General features: G+C 58.2%; 1 protein-coding gene and 1 long non-coding RNA gene across 15 annotated transcripts in view; both read right to left on the bottom strand.

The window, feature by feature from the left end:
• LOC119259527 (uncharacterized) overlaps positions 1 to 3,234 on the bottom strand; it is a 92,550-nt gene extending 89,316 nt beyond the window's left edge. For 7 of the 14 annotated variants that reach the window (XR_008554150.1, XR_008554154.1, XR_008554147.1 and 4 more), the window contains exon 1: positions 2,062 to 2,600. This is a non-coding gene — a long non-coding RNA (uncharacterized LOC119259527). The other 7 variants (XR_008554149.1, XR_008554151.1, XR_008554155.1 and 4 more) reach the window with 6 other exon arrangements.
• A 3,224-nt stretch (positions 3,235 to 6,458) lies between these two features.
• OSR1 (odd-skipped related transcription factor 1) lies at positions 6,459 to 12,895 on the bottom strand. Its single transcript, XM_037528470.2, has 3 exons — positions 12,835 to 12,895; positions 7,793 to 8,492; positions 6,459 to 7,112 (listed from the first exon to the last, which is right to left on the bottom strand). Exons 2-3 carry the CDS (start codon positions 8,458 to 8,460, stop codon positions 6,977 to 6,979), a joined length of 804 nt encoding a protein of 267 aa, XP_037384367.1. The 5' UTR covers positions 8,461 to 8,492; positions 12,835 to 12,895; the 3' UTR covers positions 6,459 to 6,976.
• Between the last annotated feature and the right edge of the window lie 7,641 nt (positions 12,896 to 20,536).

Here is a 20,536-nt window from a genome sequence, read left to right as displayed (position 1 = left end):
CACCCCAGTTCTTGCATGCATAAATAAATATATCTTTTAAAAAAAGAAGACACTCATATTAGAATTATCAACAAAATTTTAAAGCAGGCCTATAAAAATGCTATAATGAGCAATTAAGAATTCTTGAAATAACTATAAAACAGAAAGTCTCAGCAAAGAAATAGACTATATATATATATTTATATATTTATATAATTTTTCTTAAAAAAATGGAAATTTTAGGATATTTTATCATTAATTTTTTTAAAAAAAATACCCCAATAGCAGAATGGAGGAGACAAAGGAAAGAAACAGTGAAATGGCAGCTAGAACAATAGAAATTACCTCATCTAAACAACAGAAAGAAAACAAGACTGGAAAAAAGTAACAGAACCTAAAAACAACCTAAAAAACAGAACAGAACCTAAAAAGCAACTGTGGAGTTATAACAGAGTTGTAATATATGTGACAATGGGGATGAAAAAGTGGAAATGAAAAAAGTATTTGGAGTGATTAATATTTTCCAATATGAAAAAAAATGATGACCGAAATTTCTTCAATTATGGGAAAAGCCATAGACCTATAGATTTAAAAATCTAAGCAAATGCCCAAAAATCCATAGAAAGAAATCATACCAGGAACCATCATAATCAAACCTCTGTAAATTAAAGAATAAAGACAAAGAAAATATCTTGAAAGAAATAAAAGTGGCACCTTACATATAGAGGAAAACAATTCAAATGACAGCAGTTTCTCATAAGAAACAGCAGTTTCTCATAAGGTTTATATGAACCTTATAATAAAAAAATGAATCTAATGATACATAGATTCCTCTAAGAATTTAGAGGAATTCCTCTAAGAATTTAGGAGAAAACTTCTAACTGCCCCACCCACTCAGGGTGTCTCTGATCAAATATTTCAGTGTTGGTGATCCCTCCTTGTCCTTGGAGGGAATAGCTACAGCACCACACCTGCTCGAAATAGCTACAGCACCACACCTGCTCATAATAGCTATAGCACCACACCTGCTCTGGTTCTTGGCCCCCTGCAAACCTGAATACCTATGTCAACTGTGAGATTGCCCAAAGATGCTCAGCTCTTCACCTGGGTTAAAAAGTAAAGTAAGCCAACCTTTCAAGAAAATCTCATCATCTAAGGCAATACTCAAATTCTCTGGAATCTCGTTTTCCTCTCTGCTCTTTTGAGAGGTAAAAAAAAAATAAAATCAAATCTAGCCATTCCTGCCCCATTTCATCAACCTTTCCCACGTGTAAAGTTTCTCATCTCATGTCACCATCTACCTACAGGTTCCAGGGGGCACCCCCTTCTGAAAAGGATGGAAAGCAATCCATCCCTGACTATGTCACAACAAACTCCTTAAACTCTTTATCTTATCTCCCTAGCAAAAGAGTTCAATCAAGCCAAACACTGAAAAAAATTAAATCAGCTTTATACTTCCCCAGAGACAGCCAAGCTGCTAGCCAGTTCTGTGTTTGGAAAAGAGAAAGTTCTCCACCGATTCATCCTTCCCCTTCCTATTCTGAGCCAATCCTGCTCCACTCTCATCACTGAACTGGGGCAGGCACTGACCAGGAAAAACAGCCAAGAGAGGCAGCAGATCAGGGGACTTCGTGGGTGGCTGGGTGACAGGGCCATTCTGCAGATGGGTCTGTGTGATGACATTGTTTGGCAAGCGTTCCTTCAGGCTAGGATGCCCTCACACGGGTCCAAGGAAGCTCAGAGCCACGTGAGATTGTAGCAGCGGCTCTTTGGCTCTGCAGAGGGGTGTTTACAGAGGAGAGACCCCAGGAGGGCTGAGCCACACTTGCCAGGTCACATTGTGGCCCTCGCTTGGCCCCCAGCTTTGTTTTCTTCCTAGGCAGGTGTCACAAAGCAGTGGTGAGCAGGCACTTACATCTTGTCACCTGACTCCTCTCAACCAAACATGGTTATGTGTGAACTGAGGAATCCACTGGTCTCCACCGAGTTTTTAAAAAAAAAAGCTTCTTTCCAGTTTTCAGGGAGATTTCAAAAAACAAAACAAAACAAAACAAAACAAAAACCACCCGTCCCGGTGCTAACCTTCCATCCCATTTCTGATCCTTGGGCTCTGATAAAGGGAAGGTATAGGAAAGCTTTTCCCAGGAATCAGGCAGCTCGGAGGCAGAGAGCCCATATTTCCAAATGCAGAGAGAAGCTTCTCAAATAACGCTCTGACCTGGAGCTCCACAAACGCCGAAGCTGGTCTGCAACAGGCTAGAGCCCTTTGGGGCTCAAGAAGTGAATCACGGAGTGAAAATGCCTGTGGCCGGGACCTGCACGTCACCTGAACGAGGCGGGCGGGAAGCGCACGCTCCCCTTGAAAGGAAGGAAGCCCAGACGCTCGGGTGAGGGCGGGACTGGCCCGGCCTCTGCTGGGGGCCCGGGTCGGCCCTTCTGCCCCGCCCTTTAAGGGAACCCCGCGCCCGAGTCTCCCTCCGCCGCCCCCAGAGGTCTGGCCTCTCCTTGTATCTCCGCCCTAGGAAATTCTTCGTCGGAAACTGCAAACCATCAGCTGGACCTAGTGGCGGCCCGGGAAATCGGATGGGACTGGCAGGGCCGGTGGGGGGCCCACCTGCGCCTCCAAGGGCGCCGCCCGGCTGGGGGGTCCCCCCGGGGCCCCCACCTCAGAGACCCGCCTGGAAAGGCCGGCCCGCACTAGCTTTGTGCCGCAGGGCAGGACCCGCCGCGCCGCCCGCGCCGCCCGGAATCCCAGCGACGTCCGTGGGGCTCCAGACGCCACTGGGGCTCAGGCCCCCCGCGTCCCCCCAGCCGCCCTGCGCCGCGTCTGCACCTCTGGGCTCGCGCGCCGACGGCGGGGCGCGCCCGCGGGCGGGTGTCTGGATCCCCGAGTGCGGGGCGCGCCAAGGGGAGGCGAGGTCCACACGACCGCGGCCCGGCCCCTGCGCGGAGGGGCGCGCCCTGGGCTCACGGAGCCTGCGCAGCGGGCGGGGAGGCGGGCGGGCGGGGTGGGGAGTTGGGCGCGGGAGGCGGGGCCGGGCCGGGCCGGGCCGGGCGGGCCGGGCGGGCGGGGCGAGCGTCCGCCGCGCCCGAGGCCCAGAATCTTGCTGGCCGGCGCCCGCCGAGTCAATTCTAAGCCACCAGATTCCTGAGGGGGCCGCTGCCGGGCACCCTCCGGCACCCAGTGCACCTGCCAGAGCCTCGGATCGCGGGTCCCGCGGGGAGGAGCCGCCTCTGGGCGCCCCTGGGGCGGGATTCCCCCGGCAGCGCGGGGTGCGTTGCAAACGTCAGAGAACCGCGTAAACGCAGTGCCCACGCTGAGGGCACCCACCCCGGCACTTGGGCCAGAGGCCTTGTGACGTCACTGTGTCCGCGGGAGGCGCGAAGTCACGCGCCGCGGGGCCCTGGGGGGCAGTGCGGGGTGCGCCTTTCAGGGGAATCTCGTGACACCAAGAATGGGGGGGTGCTGGTATGTCAGGGACCCCACGTTCTTGGACCCGAGGTGATGTCAAGGAGCCCGAGATCATGCCACTTCAGTTCTCTCCGCCGCCCACCCCCAAGCCCCTGTGGGAACCCCGAATCCCGGGGTAAGAGGTACGCGGGCAAACGTCCATCTGTGGGCCCGGGACTTGGAGCTTCACAGCTGAAGGAAGCGGAACCTGCGCCTCTACCCCCAGGCACAGGCTGTGTGGGCTGCCCGGGCGCGGCTGCCCCGAGGTTACTGGGACTCTCAGCGTCTGCCCCGGGCAGCTCCGGGTGCCAGGGGAGTCGCCCCCAGCCGCACGAGTGAGCACCCCCGTGCGCAAGAACTGAGGGTCCAGAAACCCTGGGAAGGTTCCCGCCGAACTTGGGCAGGCAGCGCCAAGCTCGTCTGCTCAGGAAAACCGGCCCCGACCTCCTGGGTGCCCGAGACCCAAGAAGGTTAATGTCTGGCAAGGCGGTGGACGATGGGCAGAGAACAGGATTTTCTAGGGATCTAGCGGGCAAAAGTCGACCCTTGCAGAGCCTGCAGGCAAGAAAACCCACCCGGTGTCTGACCCTGTCAATGGCCTTTCCTTGTGGCCCACACTGAGCACGGGTGGGCAACTGTGCCCAGCCCGGGCACCCTGAGATTGCAGCCCGTGTGGAGTTCGGGTGGCCGGTACCCCAGACTTTCCCTCCTTTTGCAGATGTAGTTTTTGCACATCAGTGCCATCGCTGTCGCCAGGACAGACCAGCGGCGCTGACACTGACCCTGACTTCTGGGGCCACAGGGTGACAGGACCAGTCCCCAGAGCAAGGCAAGGCCGAGGCGGGAGGTGCCCGGCGGTCTCTGCGCAGCACCTGCCCCACTCCCTGGCCCTGTCATATCCGTGCTGGGATCCGATCTTCCAAGAACGCTTGCTTGATATTGAAAGTCTCTTAGATGCTGAGCCTAGGGATGGGGGATGAGGAGGGAGCGGGGAGTCGTGGCACCAGAAGTGTGCGGGCCAGGAGGGAAAAGCCTCGCCTGCAAACTTCCCAATTCACAGCCCTTACCACAGCCCCGAGACTGGCCTAACTGGGGGGCCCCACTGTCCCGGGGAAGGGGAGGTGGAGGAATGTGCAGGGAGAGCGCACAGCGGCCACCAGTCCTTGGAAAGACCGAATACGGAAAGGGAGCGAGGAGGGACTCTTTCGGGTCCTCAGGGGTGCGCAAAACTCCCAAAGTGTGTGTGTGTGTGTGTGTGTGTGTGTGTGTGTGTGTGTGTGTGTGTCCTCTTGTCGTCTTGGAACAACCACGGCCCCCCAACTCACTGAGTAACTCTCCCAGCTTGCACAGCGGTCACAGCTCCCAGGGATCTGGGTGCCATTCTTTCCGGGGTGCGCCCTGGTGGGCCCGGGTGGAGGAGGGTTTGGAGTCGTGCCAGCCAGCCCCGCAGCGCGCTGCCGCCGGTTCCCGGCGAGCCTCAGGCGGGGAGGTTTGGGCGGTTAAGCCCAGTCTCCCAGGGGCTGAGGAACTGGGGTTGCGGCGGGCGGGGAGCCGCCGAAGCCGGCGCGCAGGACGCGGCGGGAAGCGAGGCCCGTCCAGCAGGGGGAGCGCAGCCCCGAGCGCCGAGGCTCCTCCGCGCCCGCGGGGCCAAGGCCACACCGACAGCCCGGCCCGGACGGCGGGACCCCGCCCGCGCGGGTCCGCAGGGCGTTCCCAAGGGGGCTGAGGCTGAGGCCGTGAACACTTGGGGTGTTTTTAACTCCTGAGGCCCATGCGGGCTTCCTGGGCTCGCGGAACCCGCTCGCGCTCCGCCGGAGTTCAGGGCTCCCCTTAGGGAAACTCGGCCCGCGCTCTCCGCGGCGCTGGGCACCCCGGGCCGAGAGGCCGCGCCCCGCCGGGGAAGGGCCGCGGCGCCACCGCCTGCGCCTCCCGGCCGCGTGCGCGCCCCGGCGGGGAGACTCCGCGCGTCCCGGGCGGGGGAGCCCCGCGGCCAGGCCTCTCATTGTGGGAAACCAAACGCCCCGGGAAAGGTTCAGCTTGTGCAGGGAGGACTCAGCTTTCTCCCCCTCAATTCCTCGGCCTCCCAGGGCGCCCGCCCCCGCCATGCCACGCAGGGTTTTAAAACTGTCGGGGATCCTCGCGGGCGCGGGACCCCGCTCGGAGCCGGAGACCCGCCCCGGCCAGAGAACGGTGTCTGGGGGCTCCGAACAGAGGGAGGATGTCAGGGTGGGACTTTGGGGAGGCTGCGGTGACTACATTTGCAGCCGCGTGGGGGGACCCGGGGAACAAGACAGCACAGGTCTGAGGCTCCCGAAGGCGCTTCCAACCGCCCCCCTTTCACGCCCATCCCCAAAGCTGCAGCCGGAGGCCTTGGGCGAGGCTTGGGGTGGGGAGGTAGGTGAGTGCCACTTCGTTCCAGCGGCGGACCCTGCGCACCCCCAGCGCCCCAGACGTTGGGACTTTTCGCGGCCGGGGTCGCGGCCACTGGCTCAGGGTTTGCGGGAACCCGACATCCTCAGAGGACACGGGGGGGTGGCCGGCGTGGGATCCTGAGACCAGAGTGGAGGGAAAACGTAAGAAAACAAAGAGTGTGGAATCCACGGTAGCCCACGCCGGCGGACGGGGGTGTTTCCACCCGTCTCCCCCCTGTATCACCCCAGTAAGGCGGAGGCCGGACAGCTGGCCGGGCAGGAGCGGGCAGAGAACCCTGGAGCTGCCCCATTTCTTGCGTTTGGGACGGAAATCACCCACCCTGCAGTGCCTGTAAAATAACCGTTTATTTAATATTTAAAAAAACTCCAGTGATAAATGTCCGTTACCGATGGTCAGCATAAAGTGCCAATCGCAATACAACGCCCTGCTCTCCCGGCCGGCGGCTCGTCCGTGGGCGGCGACAGGAATGCGGAGCTGGGGGGCCAGAGAGCGGCCCCCGCCAGCCCCGGGGCCCGAGGCCCCCGCCCCGTCGCGGAGTCGGGGGGCGAGGCCGGCTGCGCGCGGCGGGGCGCGCGGCCCGGGGCCGGCGGCTGAAGCAGATACACGGATTACACTTTTGCAGGCTCCCGGGGTGGGGCTGGAGCGCGAGGCGGGAGGGTGGGAGCCGCGAGCGCGCGCAGAGCCCCTTCCCGCCCCTCTCGCCCGCAGTCAGACTTACAAGCTTATATGGTCAAAGGAAAAAAGTAAAGAAAACGTATAAAATAACAATAGAAAAAGTAATACTTCTGGGAGAGGCGCCGCGGCGGCTCCTCGGAGCTTTCGGGTTTTTGTTTTTTTTTTTTTTTTTTTTTTTTTTAATGCAATTTCCTTCCGCCACGTGAGAACCGCCTTTTGGCCAAGAGCTCAGCCGCGTCCTGGGGGAGCCGCCCCGGCGGCCGCGGGCTTGGCCCCGGCGGGGGCTCTGCAGCTCCGCGCGCGCCCGGGGCGCAGGGGACACTGTCCCGGGCGGGACGGGCCGGAGCCCTCCCGAGGCCCGCCGGAGGCGCCTGGCTTCCAGTCCCTCCGCAGAGGGGGCGGCCGACCCGGGGTCCTCCTGGTGACCGGAGGCTCCACTTAGCACTTGATCTTGGAGGTTTTGAGCTCCTTCACCTGTGAGTGTAGCGTCTTGTGGACAGCGAGAGTCCTGGACTGGCAGAATCCTTTTCCGCACTCCTGACATTTGAAAGGCTTCTCTTTGGAATGAATATATCTGCGGGCACAAACAGACAGAGCATGAAGCCTTGCAACATCACGCAGGGTTACCAATGGTTGCCCGAGGGGCGTCCCCACTGCTACGAAAGCTTGGCCTTCAAAGGAAGGGGGTGCGGTGTGGGGGACGCTGGGTGTGGCAGGGAAACGCTGAGTGTGTGGATGGAGAGGGAGGCGAACTAGATCTTGGGACACGCAGGGCCCCTTGTAAGGTCTGGGTCAACTCTGAAAATGAGGGGCCTGGGGTGGAGTTTGCTGGCGCGCTGCTGTCAAGAAGGCAGGCACCCCGGCTCCAGGTGCTTATTAAAGCTGACAGGTTGGTGTCAGTCACACTGATGGTGTATTTCAAGTTCTCGACTGTCACGTGTCACAGTTTCTGTCATGGTAGAAACTGCCATGGGACAGTGCCAGGGGTGGAGGTAAGAGCGCAGAAGCCCTGGGTGCTTGTCTGGAGCTCTTGGGGCCCAACTTAGTCTTGGGTCCTCGTCATCCCCATATTCTCTGCACCCCTGCTCCCAAACCTATCGCTGAGCCTGGCAGGGTTAAGGGATTCCAGGAAGCGTGGAGCCCCGGGGTGGGGTGCACAGGGAAGAGGGGACATTATGAACCTTCTCGTTAGAGAGAAGGGTGAGGACAGAGGCAAAGGGACAGCTCCCTGGGCCACCCGCACACCCGCCGCACCTGTGGTCCCGTAGGTGGTCTTGCCTCCGGAAGGCTTTGTGGCAGATGTCGCAGGTGTAGGGCCGCTCGTCTGTGTGCGTTCGCTCATGGATAAGTAGGTTGTAGGACTTAGTGAAGTGGCGGCCACAGAACTTGCAGACGAACTCCTTCTTGGTCTTGGAAGGCAGCCGTCCCCTCGTGGGCTTTTTTTCCGGCGACAGCTTGGTCACGTCCAGGAGGGCACCCAGCCCACCGGTGGGCGAGCCGGGACCCTCCCCCCGGCCAAGCTTGGACGGATCTTCTTGCGTGGCCGCCAGGGCCAGGTTGGCAAAATCGAAGCGCGGTTTGGTCTTGAGCGCTGCCGGACCGCTGCCTCCAGCCGTGATCTCTGGCTTGGGCTGGATGACATGGGGGAACCAGGGAAAGGCGGGCAGCGGAAAACGCGCATCCACGAGGCTGGACACGGCGCTGGGTACTTTGGAGAAGGAGGAGCGGGGCAAGTGCATGGCGGGGTAGCCCAGCGTCCACTGGTGCAGGTGCACAGCATGCAGCGCGCTGAAGCCGTACAGGTTGGGCAGGTGGTCCGAGGGCACTGTGGGCAGTCCGTTCACTGCCTGGAGGAAGGAATAGTTGGTGAGCTGCAGGGATGGGTGGATGGGCACAGGCGCTGGCAAGGTCTTGCTGCCCATTGCTGCACCGGCGGTTGGTACTCAACCTCTATCTGTAAATAAAAGAAGGGAGGGGGAGACAAAAAGAGAAGTTCAGGGTAGGTGGAACTTCTGAATTCTAGTCCAGCCGCAGGAGCTGAGAGTCTAAGACCTGGTATGTGGACCCCACTTCTCTCAGGGAAAAATGGAAACCATCTCTAGCCCACAGGCGCCTCCAAATGGCCTCTGGCAGGGACACGGAACTTTACATAGAAACCTCCAGGAAGATAAATCCTAGGCAATGGGGGTCTACAGCTTACAGGTCACAGAAAGCAGGAGCACAGGGGAGCCGGCATACAGAAATTTCCATCCAGGCTAAGGTGGGTCAATGCAGAATTATACTCTCCTGCAAAGATAACAAAACTTGGACACAAGCTTACACATTCATGTGCAGATAAACAAACAGAAATGCACACTGACAGATAAACACAGATTCACACATTCTGAAGCAGAGTTGACACCCTGCAAAGATAAACTGGGGTGACCGCGGCTGTGCTACAAAACAAAATTCAGAGACTAGGGTAAGCACACGTACACACACACACACACACACATACAGGGGATCACAGGCATCTGTGAAGAGCCTCACAGACAGGCAGCACACATACAAATGCACGCCTATCTGCACGTTTCTTGGTTCCTGTGCAGTAAGGACTACTCCCGTTTGGCTTCTGGAAGCCCTGTCATCTTTTCCTCAAAACTCAAAACCTTGGCCTCAAACCTGCTTTCCTGCCTCATTATTGATGAGCCCTGTTGACACCACCCTCTCTGCAGCTGCCAGTGGGCTGACCCCCACCAAATGTCCTTGGGTAACACCTTCATGAATGTGTGATAGCCACATTCATTCACTCACTCAGGCAAACATCTGCATGGCATACAGGGGGGCTTCTGTGCCCTCCCTACTCCCCGGGAAAGGGATATGGGTCTTGGGTTCTCAGGAGATCTGTGTGTGGTGAGCCCTGGGCAGGTGGCATGGCCGTGGACAAGAGCACTGAGGCTGGATCTCAGCTGCTATGGGTTATGCACCCTCTAACCGCAAGGTCAGGGAACTGGAGCCATCAGAGAGAAGGCAGGCTGGAGTGACCCGCAGCCCAGCCTCTCCTGGCCTCCTTGGTCAGTGTCCCCAAACTTCTTGGACAGGTCGAAGCTCTACCCTGCCCCCCTACACTCCAAAGGTAGGCCTGGCCAGCGAAGGGGATTTAAACTTTAAAAATAAATAAATAGAGGAAGAAAGCAGAACGTGCAAAGGGACTTTGGGAGCCCTGTGCTGAAACCCTTGGTTCTGAGCTGAGACTACTAAAGGAAGTAGGGACCTGGCGGCCCTTCACCTCTGCAGTCCTGATCCTCTGCTCCTGGACACCTCTGCTCCTCCTGGGATCTCTCCAACCTGCAGTAAGTCCCCTCCCCTGGGAGGTGCAGGACCTGCTCTGCCCCTGCTTCCACAGCGCACACTGACACCCACCAAGGAAGCCTCCTTGGCCTCGCTGACCCAGGCCGCAAGGCTCAGGCCCAGAATGAGCTGCCTTACAAGTGCCGGGAAGCTCTCAGTGGGAGGGAAGCGCCTCAACATCCCTGTTCCAGAAATCCTTTCCCCCTGGCCAGCTGTCCAGAAGGTCATTCCAGAGGTGGGTAACAGGGAAAGAGGCTCCGCTGGGGGCAGGGGTGGGGTACAAAGTGCCTAGAGCAGGCGGACCTTTGGAGGCGCAGGCTAAATTAGCAAACGAATGAAAACCAAGTCTGACCAGGGAAATTTATTCAGCCCCCGGGGCTGGGGAGGCCATCGCCGTGCTGCAGCTGGAGCCTGGGCGGCCAGGCCTCGCGCCCCTCTTAGTGCTAGGAGCAAGGTCGCGCGGGGGACAACCGGGGCCACCCCAGAGAGCCAGGACATCGCAAAGCAAAATAGGAACCGGGTCGCAGAGAACGGCCAGAGCGGTTAGGGCTCGGGAGGGAGGAGGGGAAGCTGGGGCAGACTCGCCAACTTCAAAGGTCGGCCCAGACTTAGGCGAGGTGAGTGCTCTTTGATTTGCTGTCACCTCTTCACGGCCTCTTGGAGCTGCCAGCCAGATCCTTATCACCTCGGGCTCCCCGGGGCCCGCGGGCGCCACCGAGGCCTCTGCCTCCTGGTCTCCGGGCCGGGCCTAGCGCGGCCAAGCCAGCGGCCGTGGTGGCGCAGCGCGGGGCTGCACCCGGCCGGCGCTCGCTCGGTGCCCGGGCCGCAGCCGCCGCAGACCTCGCCTAATAACCTGGCCTTTCCTGGCTTCCCCCAGGAGCGGACACGGTGGGGGTCGGTCGGAGGAGGGGCGCTTGCAGTCCCCCGGCTCTGGGGAGCCAACCTTTCCGGGCTATCTGCACGATCTTGTTTCCCCCGACACTCAATTTATTTTCCTGAGCTGCGCAGCCAGCTTCTTATTTTTTGCTCAGGCCGGGGCTCCCCAGGCGCAGGCCCACGACTTTCCCGGAGACGAAATTCGTTGGAAACGTGGTTCTTTGCACTAGCACCAAGCATGGGCCGAAGGCACGATCCGGTTTCAGGCGGCCAGCTGAGCGGAAAACAGCCGCACACTCGCCTCAACAGCCCGAGAGGAAGCGAGTCCCCAGACCCTCTGGCTAGCCTCGCCCGGACCCCAGACCTCCAGGGTGAGTGAGCGCTTTGGATCTTTAAACCCAGAGAGAAGACCTCTCCCCCGGCCCGGCTTCCACTCCATAGGATCTTGGGCTCCGGAGCAGGAGGGCGCCCTGAGCGCCCACTGCCCACGGCTGCACTTGGCGCGTCCAAGCCGGTCCGCTCGGTGCCGGCACTGCTTCCCTCACGCGGCGAGCTCCGATCCCGGGTCCACTGCCAGTCCTACCCTGGGCATTAATGAAGTGTGCAGAGTCTATTAAAGTGGTTTATTCGGGGCTAATTGAGCGTGAACGAGTTAACTGCTTGCATTAATGAGGATGGAGCGAACTCCAAGAGCTTGCGCCTGGAGGACCCCGGCAGCAGCCCCAGAAAATCACCCTGGACTTCGAATCCCCCACAGGAGCGGTGACAGGCATCTGGACCCCCTGGCGGGAGGACGGACCCGCTAGGACACTTCTGTTGAATTCTCCCGAGCAAGGAGACAGAAGGAACCCTTTGGTTAGTCGCCGGCCCGACGCACTTACACACCCGCTGAGAACAGAGAGATTTGCACCCCAACGTTAATGAAACCATAATTGCTTGGAGGAGCCTCGCCTAGAACATCCATCCGCGGGTCGCCTTCCGACCCCTGCCAGCCCTTCTCTAAGAGACGGTGAACCTGGAGGACTCAGGAGCTTTGCACGTGGTTTCTGTTCCCAAGAGCCAGCGCGCATCCCTTAGTCTGGGTAAAACGTACTAAATTGTGGCAACAAAGAAACCCTCTCGGTTCCTGCACTTTGGGGGCGCCTACCTCGCGTCTGCCCCAGAGGCTGCAGAAGGACTGGACGGGGGTTTTTACTGCATCGAGACTCTACCGGGAGAAGTTACTCGGCGGACAGCCCCTCGGCTCTCCCTCTCTCCTCGGGCTCCCACCTTCCCTGCGCAGGTTGGATTAGGAGACTGTCGGGGGAGCCAACGAATCCTTCCCCGCCACCCCTAAAACCACCGGGACCCTCCGCCCCACGGAAGCGAAAACCACTGCGGCGCGCGGCTTCCACCCGCGGTGCTCGCGCGCCCTGCTCGTCTCGCTGCGCCGGGAGGGCGGCGGTGTGCGCGGCAGCTCCGGCCCCAGACAGCGGCTGTGCCCCGGGGAACACCCCCGGGAGAGCGCGCAGGGGCGAGGTGGGGCGGGCACGCGCCCCTGCGCCCCGGGCCGGCCGGCCTCGCACCGGATCGCCGCTGAGAAGACGAACTCGCACAAAAGCGCGACCCGGCCGGGGCATGCACCTGCCCTGGGGCGGCCGACCGCGGCCGGGGCCAGCTCCGCTCTCGCGTCCGTGGTCCCGAGCTAAGGTGGGTCGGGCGGGCGCGGCGCGCGTCCCGGGGAGTCCGTGCGGCTGAAGTTGCGCGCGGTCCTGGGGTGGCCGCCGGCGGGCTTCCACCGCCCCGGCTCCGCGCCCGGGATTCCGCCGAGCCGGGCCCGCCGCGGGCGGCCGTGGAGACCCGCCCCCTCGTCGCCCAGAGGTCGGGGGGCCGAGGACCCCGCGCGGGAAGCCCCGGGGCCACCCTCCCCAGCGCCCTGGGCTGCAGCCGCTCTCACTTTCACAAAGGTCCCGCAGCGTTCGTTGGGCAAGAAGAGCTTCCTTCAGGGACGCGGGGGGAGCGAGAGGGGAGCACCCGCCGCCCTGGGACAGGGACCCCAAGATCCGGCCCGCGTCCCCTCGCCGAGCCGGGGCGCGCGGGGCGGCGGTTACCTGGCTCCGCGGCGGTCCCGGGCTGCGCGCGCCTCTGGGGCTCTCTCGGCGGCGCCCGGGCAGCCAGGGGCTCCGGGCTCCACAGGCACCCCCGGGGCTCTGGGGTCCGGGTCCCGCTCGGCCGCGGGGACTCGGCGCGCCCCACACGCGGGAGCGTCGGCCGCCCGGGTCCTCCCGGCCGGGGTGGTCACCCCGCTCGAGGCGCCCTCGTCGGAGTGGAGCCGGGAGCGGCCGGGAACGTGCTGGGGAGAGGCCGAGCTGCGACTCACTCATCCCTGCGCCCCGAGCCGCCTACTTATTTTAATCCACCCTCCCTCCTCCCTCCCCCCTCCTCCTCGGCCTCCGGATTCCTCCACCCGCCCCCCCCCCCCCGCCCCGTCCCGCGCCTGCGCACAGAGACGCAAAGTTTTGCCGACCCGGGAAGCCCACTTGGGCCGCCGCGCCCGCCTGACCCGGACCTCCCGGGGCCGCTCCCGGCCCTCCGGCCCCGCGCGACCCTCTCGCGCCCAAGGCCTCCGGGGCGCGCTGGAGAAAAGAGCCCTTCGCGGTGGAGACCAGGCTGAGCCCGCGCGTGTTGCGCTCCTCTTTCTGCGAGTCGGGGACGCAGCCTCGCGGGGTGGCGGGGTGCGCCAGGCTCCCGCGCGGTAGCTGGGGCTGCGGCGCACGTCTGCCCTGGCAGAGCTGCCTTTCTCCTAGAATCTTCCGGAGAAGGCAGGCCCTGGGTGTGGAGCTGCTCCTGACATCCAAGCGCCAGGTCGGTGACCCAAACCGTGCGTCTGGCTGACCCCGGGCCTGGGCTACGGGGCTCGGTGGAAAAGTCAGACATCAGGGCGGGGAAAGGAAATCAGAGATGTTTTCCCGGGCAGCGTTATTTGTTGGGATTGCGCCGTAACGCACCATCGCGCCCTCGAACGAAGTCTTCGCGCGTTTGGAGAAGACAGGCGTTTGGACAGCGCGCGGGCACGCGAGGCGAGCTGCGGAGGGCCTCGGCGCCAGGACCTCGGCTCCAGGACCTCTGGATCCAAGGAGCTAGTTCAGGTGGATTTGGGGTACTAAGAGGGGTCAGGTTTCTGTCTTGGGGAAATTCTGGCTCCCCTACTGAAGCCTTGGGGAGAGAGTCAGGACCCTCCTGACCGCTCGGGCTAAGGAGCTGACCTCCAGCTGACCCTCGCCCTGACCACTGCCGCCACCTTCCAGTCCGGGTTTGGGAAGATGAGAGTCCCCCCTGCACGGGCGCATCCAGATTCACACCACTGCACTCTGGGAGTTTCTTCCAAAGTTGCTGAAGTGACCCTGCCTCCCGCCCTGGGGCCTGGATTCTGACTTGCTGGGTCTCTAGCCATAGGGTTTGTCTCTGGGGAGAGCCGCTGCGACGACCAGCTTCAGTCTGCAAGTCTGGTGGAATTTTTTCAGAGTGCAGTTCTTTGACAGAGAAAACAGTACTGGAAATGCCCCTGAAGCCAAGATGGGGGAGACCACCTCTTATCCTCAGGTCTTTAGAACAGAAATTGAGCTGTACCTCTTAGGTAACTATGGCTTGGGTTGAAAAGAGATGGGGGGTGCAGCCTTTGCCCCAAGTGACTGCCGCATCCCCTTCGCGCTGGAGTAAGGGACTCAGGCAAGTTTGTGCAGCAGGAATTCTAGCAGCTGCCAGAATGGGGCGACACTCTGGCCCTTGGGAGCAGAAACTGAGATCACTCCCTTCCCTGAGAGTCCGGGCAGCAATTTCTAAACAGCCGGGAAGCTCTGGTGAAAGGCCGTGCCTGGAAGACACTGGGTCCCACCTTGGGTCAGGAAACAGGTGTGACCAGTATCAGGGCGCCTTAGAAGACAAAGCTTGGAGAACCTTCCTTACCAGTAATGAAAGAATCCAAAAGAGATCTCCACAATAGGAAATGACCCCCCCCCCCAGGAAGAGGACATGCAGGAGGGATGGAGCCTTCTGGGGTACACAAACCCCATCTCCTGCTCAGAACTCCACACAGCACAACTGTACTCCCCCTCCCTTTTTTTTTTAATGTGGCTTTTTCTTCTGAAGCAGGACCCGTGGTCAACATGCCTCCAGGACTTTCTAGAAAACTCTGAGGAGAGGGATCCTAGAGAGCTCTTGGAGAGAGTGTTAGTTATGCCAGGAAAGGCCCCTGCCACCTGGCTGCCTCCCGCCCCTTTCCCGGGTTATCTGGAAAATTGATGCTGACTTGGGCCAAATCCTGGAATTGAACTGCGAGGCGCAAGCTTGGGACTGGCCTCTTACAGTCCAGCAATGCGAGCGGTGCCTCCTGGAGCAGTCCTGGCTGTTGTGCCTGGAGCTAGTCTGAAAGCGGGGAGAGGGTACACAGTCTGGGCAAAGGCGGGGCCTGATTCGGCACCCCAGGGCCGGCCAGCTACCCAACAGTGCACAACCCCAGAAAGCAGGGACAATGAAATTCAAGATTTACTTGTTGCTTAGGAGTCCTCCATCCCAATCCAAGCTCCCAAAAGGGTGATCCCCAAATTGTGGTGGTGGCCCCCCTAAGCCCAGCCAAGGTCCTGCTTCCCTCCAGTCTGGGCAGGGCAAGAGGGAAGAAGTCCAGAAGCAAAGGGCCCCTGTGCCCCTTGGTACCAGGGAGAGCAATGGTGGGGTTCCCTTCCCTGCCTATTTAAGAGAAATTGACCAGACTGAGGGGAGAGGGGCCTAGTCACAGCTTTATGTCTTGACCTGCAGGCTCAATGGATTAAGGGGGGTAAGACCTAGGACACCTCAGCATACTACTAGGGCGCTTCTTAGTGTCTCCAGATTAGGAGTCTCAAGGACTTCACTTTCCATCTCGGGAAACTTGCTTGGTAGCTGGAACCCAACCAAAGGGCCAGAAACCCAGTACAGGTGGCAAAGCCTCTGAACACCTACCTATTGCTGAGCACTCTGGGCACTCCGTCACCCACCCACAGCTGCAGCCTCTGCTCTATTTGTACCTACAGCTCTATTCAGCTGCCAGACCCAGCACGTTCTCTACCACCGCCCCCCTGGCTCTCCAGCCCACCGCAGCAAGGAACTGCACCCCGAGGGGTGTAGGCCAAAGTGACCCGGCAGCCTTGGGCAGTGTCCCCAGAGTAATCAGCAGCCTTCAGCTCCTGGATAAATTTGGCCAGTGCTGGTGGGATCCTGCAAGGACCGACCCCAGGGCAGGGTGGGCAGAGTCACTAAATTGCTAATCCTACTGTTCCTAGACTGAGTGGGCCTTTGCCCCTGCCTTTTCCAGGGGGCGCTGGGACAGTGACAGCCCCTGCTGACCTCCCAGCCCCCACTCCAGCCCAGCTCCCAATTCCTGCTCACTGGGAAGGAAAGTGCCCCAATTTGTCTTTGGAGTAAAAATTGAGCAGCTTCCAGAAAATTAACTCTGTGGCCTATATTGCTTTGGGGGTGTTTTGAATAAAAAAAAACAAGCCCCTCCTCTGCCCTCTCCAGGCCACACAAAAATGACCTCATCTTTAAAAAATGGAATTTTCTCAGTACTTGTGAGACTTTCCTTCCATGCAAGCTTCCCTGTCACTACTTTGCTGGCGAGCAGGGGCGGCTTACCAGACACCCCCCCCCCTTTACACAGGGACAGAGCTTTCAAAGAACCAGGAGATTTAGGTATCCCTCTGTATGCATTTACATGATGGATTGTAATGGCTCAATAGCTCCTCTGGAACCATTACGATCAATCAGATCCAAATCCAACGTGGGGGGAAAGTTTTTCAGCAGGGAGGACAACAGGAGGGAGTGACGTGGACATCCTCACACACTTGTGCAAAAAACACACTCTGAGAGCGTGCAAGCAGCTCCCGGGTCCTGAGCGCACAGAGCTTTTAAGCAGCAGAGCTAGTATTTTTGGTGACAGCCACAGACAAGTTACAGTATCAAAACTGAAAGGGAAAGTGAGCTGTGTTTTTCAGGCAGTTCCCGGCTCCTGAGTTCTTTCCACGCATCTATGCATCTTCTAACTATTTGTCATCTTAATACATGCAGCAAGCCACGCATGCCTGTGCGCACCCTTGCTTTATAGGAAGAATATGTAGGAAGCGCAGATATGCAGTGGAATGTCTGAGTTCTGGCCACACCAGAACTCAGTGGATTAGCAATTTAGTGACTCTGCCCACCCTGCCCTGGGGTCGGTCCTTGCAGGATCCCACCAGCACTGGCCAAATTTATCCAGGAGCTGAAGGCTGCTGATTACTCTGAGGACCCTGCCCAAGGCTGCTGGGTCACCTTGGCCGGCACCCCTCGGGGTGCAGTTCCTTGCTGTGGTGGGCTGGAGAGCCAGGGGGGCAGTGGCAGAGAAGGTGCTGGGTGTGGCAGCTGAATAGAGCTGTAGGTACAAATAGAGCAGAGGCTGCAGCCGGGGGTGACGGAGTGCCCGGAGTGCCCAGCACGGGTGAAATGAAGCGAAAATGCCTTCTGCTGGGGATCAAGTGTGAAAGGAGAGGAAAAGGTATAGTGAGTTTGTACAAATAGGAGTTGTCAGAATTATTTTTGACACATCCCAGATCTACGTTCCAAGATGGGTGAACCATCCCCTCGTCCAAAGGTGCAAACAAGTGTAGTAGAGACGCGTTGCATGTCACCAAGCCTGCATGGTGCAGGGAAGTCCTGTCACCTGAGCTGGGCCAGCGGGAACCTGCGCGCACCATCACCCGCGGGGCTCGGTCCGTGAGGGCTGCCGGGGCGGCGGGCCGCGCTGGGGGAAAAAGAGCTTTCTTGGTAATTTAACATTTCCAGACACCCAGGCTTATTATCTGCAAGGCGATTTCCGGCGGGCGAGGGCATCAGGCAAGTCTGGCTGAGACGTTTTAGCGAGACTTGGGGACGAATCCTAAAGAAAACGCGCCACCTGCTGGTGCCCAGGTGACATCTCGGGGTGCCCTGCCTTGAGATCGATTTTTCTCATTGCATCTTACCTGAGCGTTCTTTCTCCCAATTTTTCTTTTCTAAGCTAGAGGGTCATCTTTCGTCCTTGAAACGACACACGCTTGACCTTGCAGAGAGCAAACAAAAGAGGAATTCCTCTCGCCACGGGGTGTCTGTTTTCCCTGCTGCAAACCAGATTTGCCAGGCACCTATCTACCACTATTCCTGTCCAGTCCTGGGAAAAGCGATGAGCTCGAATCCGCTGCGGCACTTTCTCGCACAGCTCGGGCTGGGTTAGAGCTACCTGCCAGGTCGCTCCCGAGGTGCCAGGGCAGAGAGGAGCGCTGGGCTCTAGAGACTTAGTGACCGGGCTCCCTCCCCTCCCCTGCCCTGCACACCTCTGACCCCTGCATGGCCACGACATGCTCTCTGGCTTTCTGAAGAACCTTAGGATTGGGGACAAGGAGTCTGCTATTGTGACTCAGTTTCCCTGAAGCACTCAACGCTTCCAAACTGCTTCCTCCTCCCAAGCATTAGATTCCAGGTCCCTTGCTGTTGGGAGAATGTTGTAGCTGGGCCACCTTTCCCCCCAGTCATCAAAAATGTATCTTTCAAAACTTAAAAACTCATAGAATTGACATATAGCATTGTGTGCGTTTAAGGGTCCAGGGTGTTGTTCCATTTATGTATTGTAATATGTTTACCACTATAAATAACATTAGCTGGCAGCTCTGTTATGCCACATAATTATTTCTCTTTTTGTGATGAGAACAATTAAGCCTCTTAGCAACTACGGTGCTTCTAATCCACTTCATCTTGTATTATTGTTGTGTATAACCACTGTGCTGTGCATTAGCTCTGCAAAACGTATTTTTTATGTATTAGTTGCAAGTCTGTGCCTTCCACAACATCTCCTAATTCTTCCCACACCCCTGCCCCACAACCAATACTCTATTCCCAGGCCGTATGCCTTGGGCAAGACACATCTTTATGCTTTTTCCTTGTCTTCAAAGTTCCAGCTTTCCAGCCAGGGAGCAGAAGGGGGCCCTGGGAGCATGGCTGTCAACATGCTATTGTGCTGTCCTCCACCTGCAGAAGCAAACAGGATGTCAGAGATTCTGGGAGCTTCAGGGCGCTGCTCACATGCCTCTAACCATCTTCCTTACAAAACTCCTTCCAGGCACACTGGGAAGTTCAGGTGTGAAATCACACAATTTCTAATAAGGAAGAAAACAGAAGCTGACATCACTGCAAGCCACACATCATAGACCAGGTTCCCAGGCAAAGTGTCATTTTTCATCTGCAGGCTTTCCAAGGCTGCTGTTAGCTCTTAATGTCACTCCTGGGAGCAGAGACTAGAGAAATACAGGCAGAGAAAACAAGCCAGAGACCGGACGAGGCAAGGACACACTCCCACCCCTGCTCAGAGCTGTTAGAGGAAAACTGCTCTCTCCTCCCATCCATCACTCTCTTTGCCCCAGCAGGACGCAGAACCTTCCAGTTCTTCATCCTGAACTTGTAATGAAGGGTAGAAAGGAAAGGGACTGGACTAAATGTTCTAAAGAGCTCCTAAGGCCACCAGCAATCCCGCAGTGATGGGGAGTCGGGTGCCTCACCTGGATTTGTGAATAATGATACTGGTATGGAAGGGGACCAGAAGCTTCTGCCTATTAAGTGTTTATGGCAGGGGGCTTCTCGCTTCAGACCATTACTGAAGAAGTGTTGGGACCCGGACCGAAAGCAATAGGCCAACAGGGAGGGAAGCAATGGCCCCTGGGGGCTTGGAAGGCAGCCTGACTCCTCCATGATATATGGTCCTCCACCATCTGCAGCTGAAACTCAAACACCCGCTTTGGGGTATAAGGGTGTGGGGAGAGATTGCAGTGGAGAAAGTTCCATAATATTTGTCCCTGGGGCAAATCCAGAGTGGCCGGCAAACTAGGAGGAGACCGCCCCCCTCTGCTAAAGAGCCTGATTTCTCTGATTTCTGTGAAGATAGGTGTGGGAGGGGGAGGCATGGCTGGGGTTGGGGTGGGGGAGCCAGCGGAATAGCGCAGAGTAGCACCCACACTCCCCATTGCATGGGGAAGCAGGCGCTCCTTGCTCCTCCTCCTTGTTCTCAGGGAAGTTAAGGTGGCACTTCTGATGCCAGATCCTGTGGGGCGCCCTTTATTCCCTGGTGATTCCAGAAAGATCCCTCCACAGATCAGCTCTCCCAGTCCCTCCCTGAAATCCTTTCCTCTGGAGAGGAACGAGCCTGAGCCTGCTGGGGTACTGGGTGCTGATCCAGAAGACAGAGCTGGAAAACCCACCAGCACATGATTTTTCATTTCAAAATGACTAATGGTTGGATTGCCTCTGTGTGTTAGGTATTTGTTTGCATATTACATGCACCATAGTAAGGAAATAGAGATAAAACCGAAAACTAAAATATTGCTATCATCTATCTATCTATCCCAGATAAAGAATTTCTGGAATCATGACTTGGTTTGCCAAAAATTCAGCCTGTAACAAACATTGCTGGAGATGGCTCTAACAAAGATAAGCCATGTACTTAAGTGGGCCTTGTTCGCTCCTAAATTTTTGCATGGATCCCCAGGGGGCCCTCCCTGGCCCACATGGATGGAAAAACTTGGTTGTTGATGCCCAGGGCCCTGGGCAGACAGCAAGGGGGCCGGGAGCATGGATGCCAGGTAGGAGTCTCCACTCCACTCATTTCAGTCTTTGTCAGGCTGGTTCAGCAGACATCCTTTAAAGAAGGAGGTGCTGGGCCCTCACCCCCTACTCAGCTTAGGAGCTGGTCAGTCAGCTAATTCCTGCAGGGTGGTGACT

The sequence above is a fragment of the Talpa occidentalis genome, unplaced genomic scaffold (assembly GCF_014898055.3).
Source record: "Talpa occidentalis isolate TD23 unplaced genomic scaffold, MPIMG_talOcc4v2.1 talOcc4.5, whole genome shotgun sequence".
Classification (NCBI taxonomy): domain Eukaryota; kingdom Metazoa; phylum Chordata; class Mammalia; order Eulipotyphla; family Talpidae; genus Talpa; species Talpa occidentalis.
This window is presented reverse-complemented; position numbering and strand designations above follow the sequence as displayed.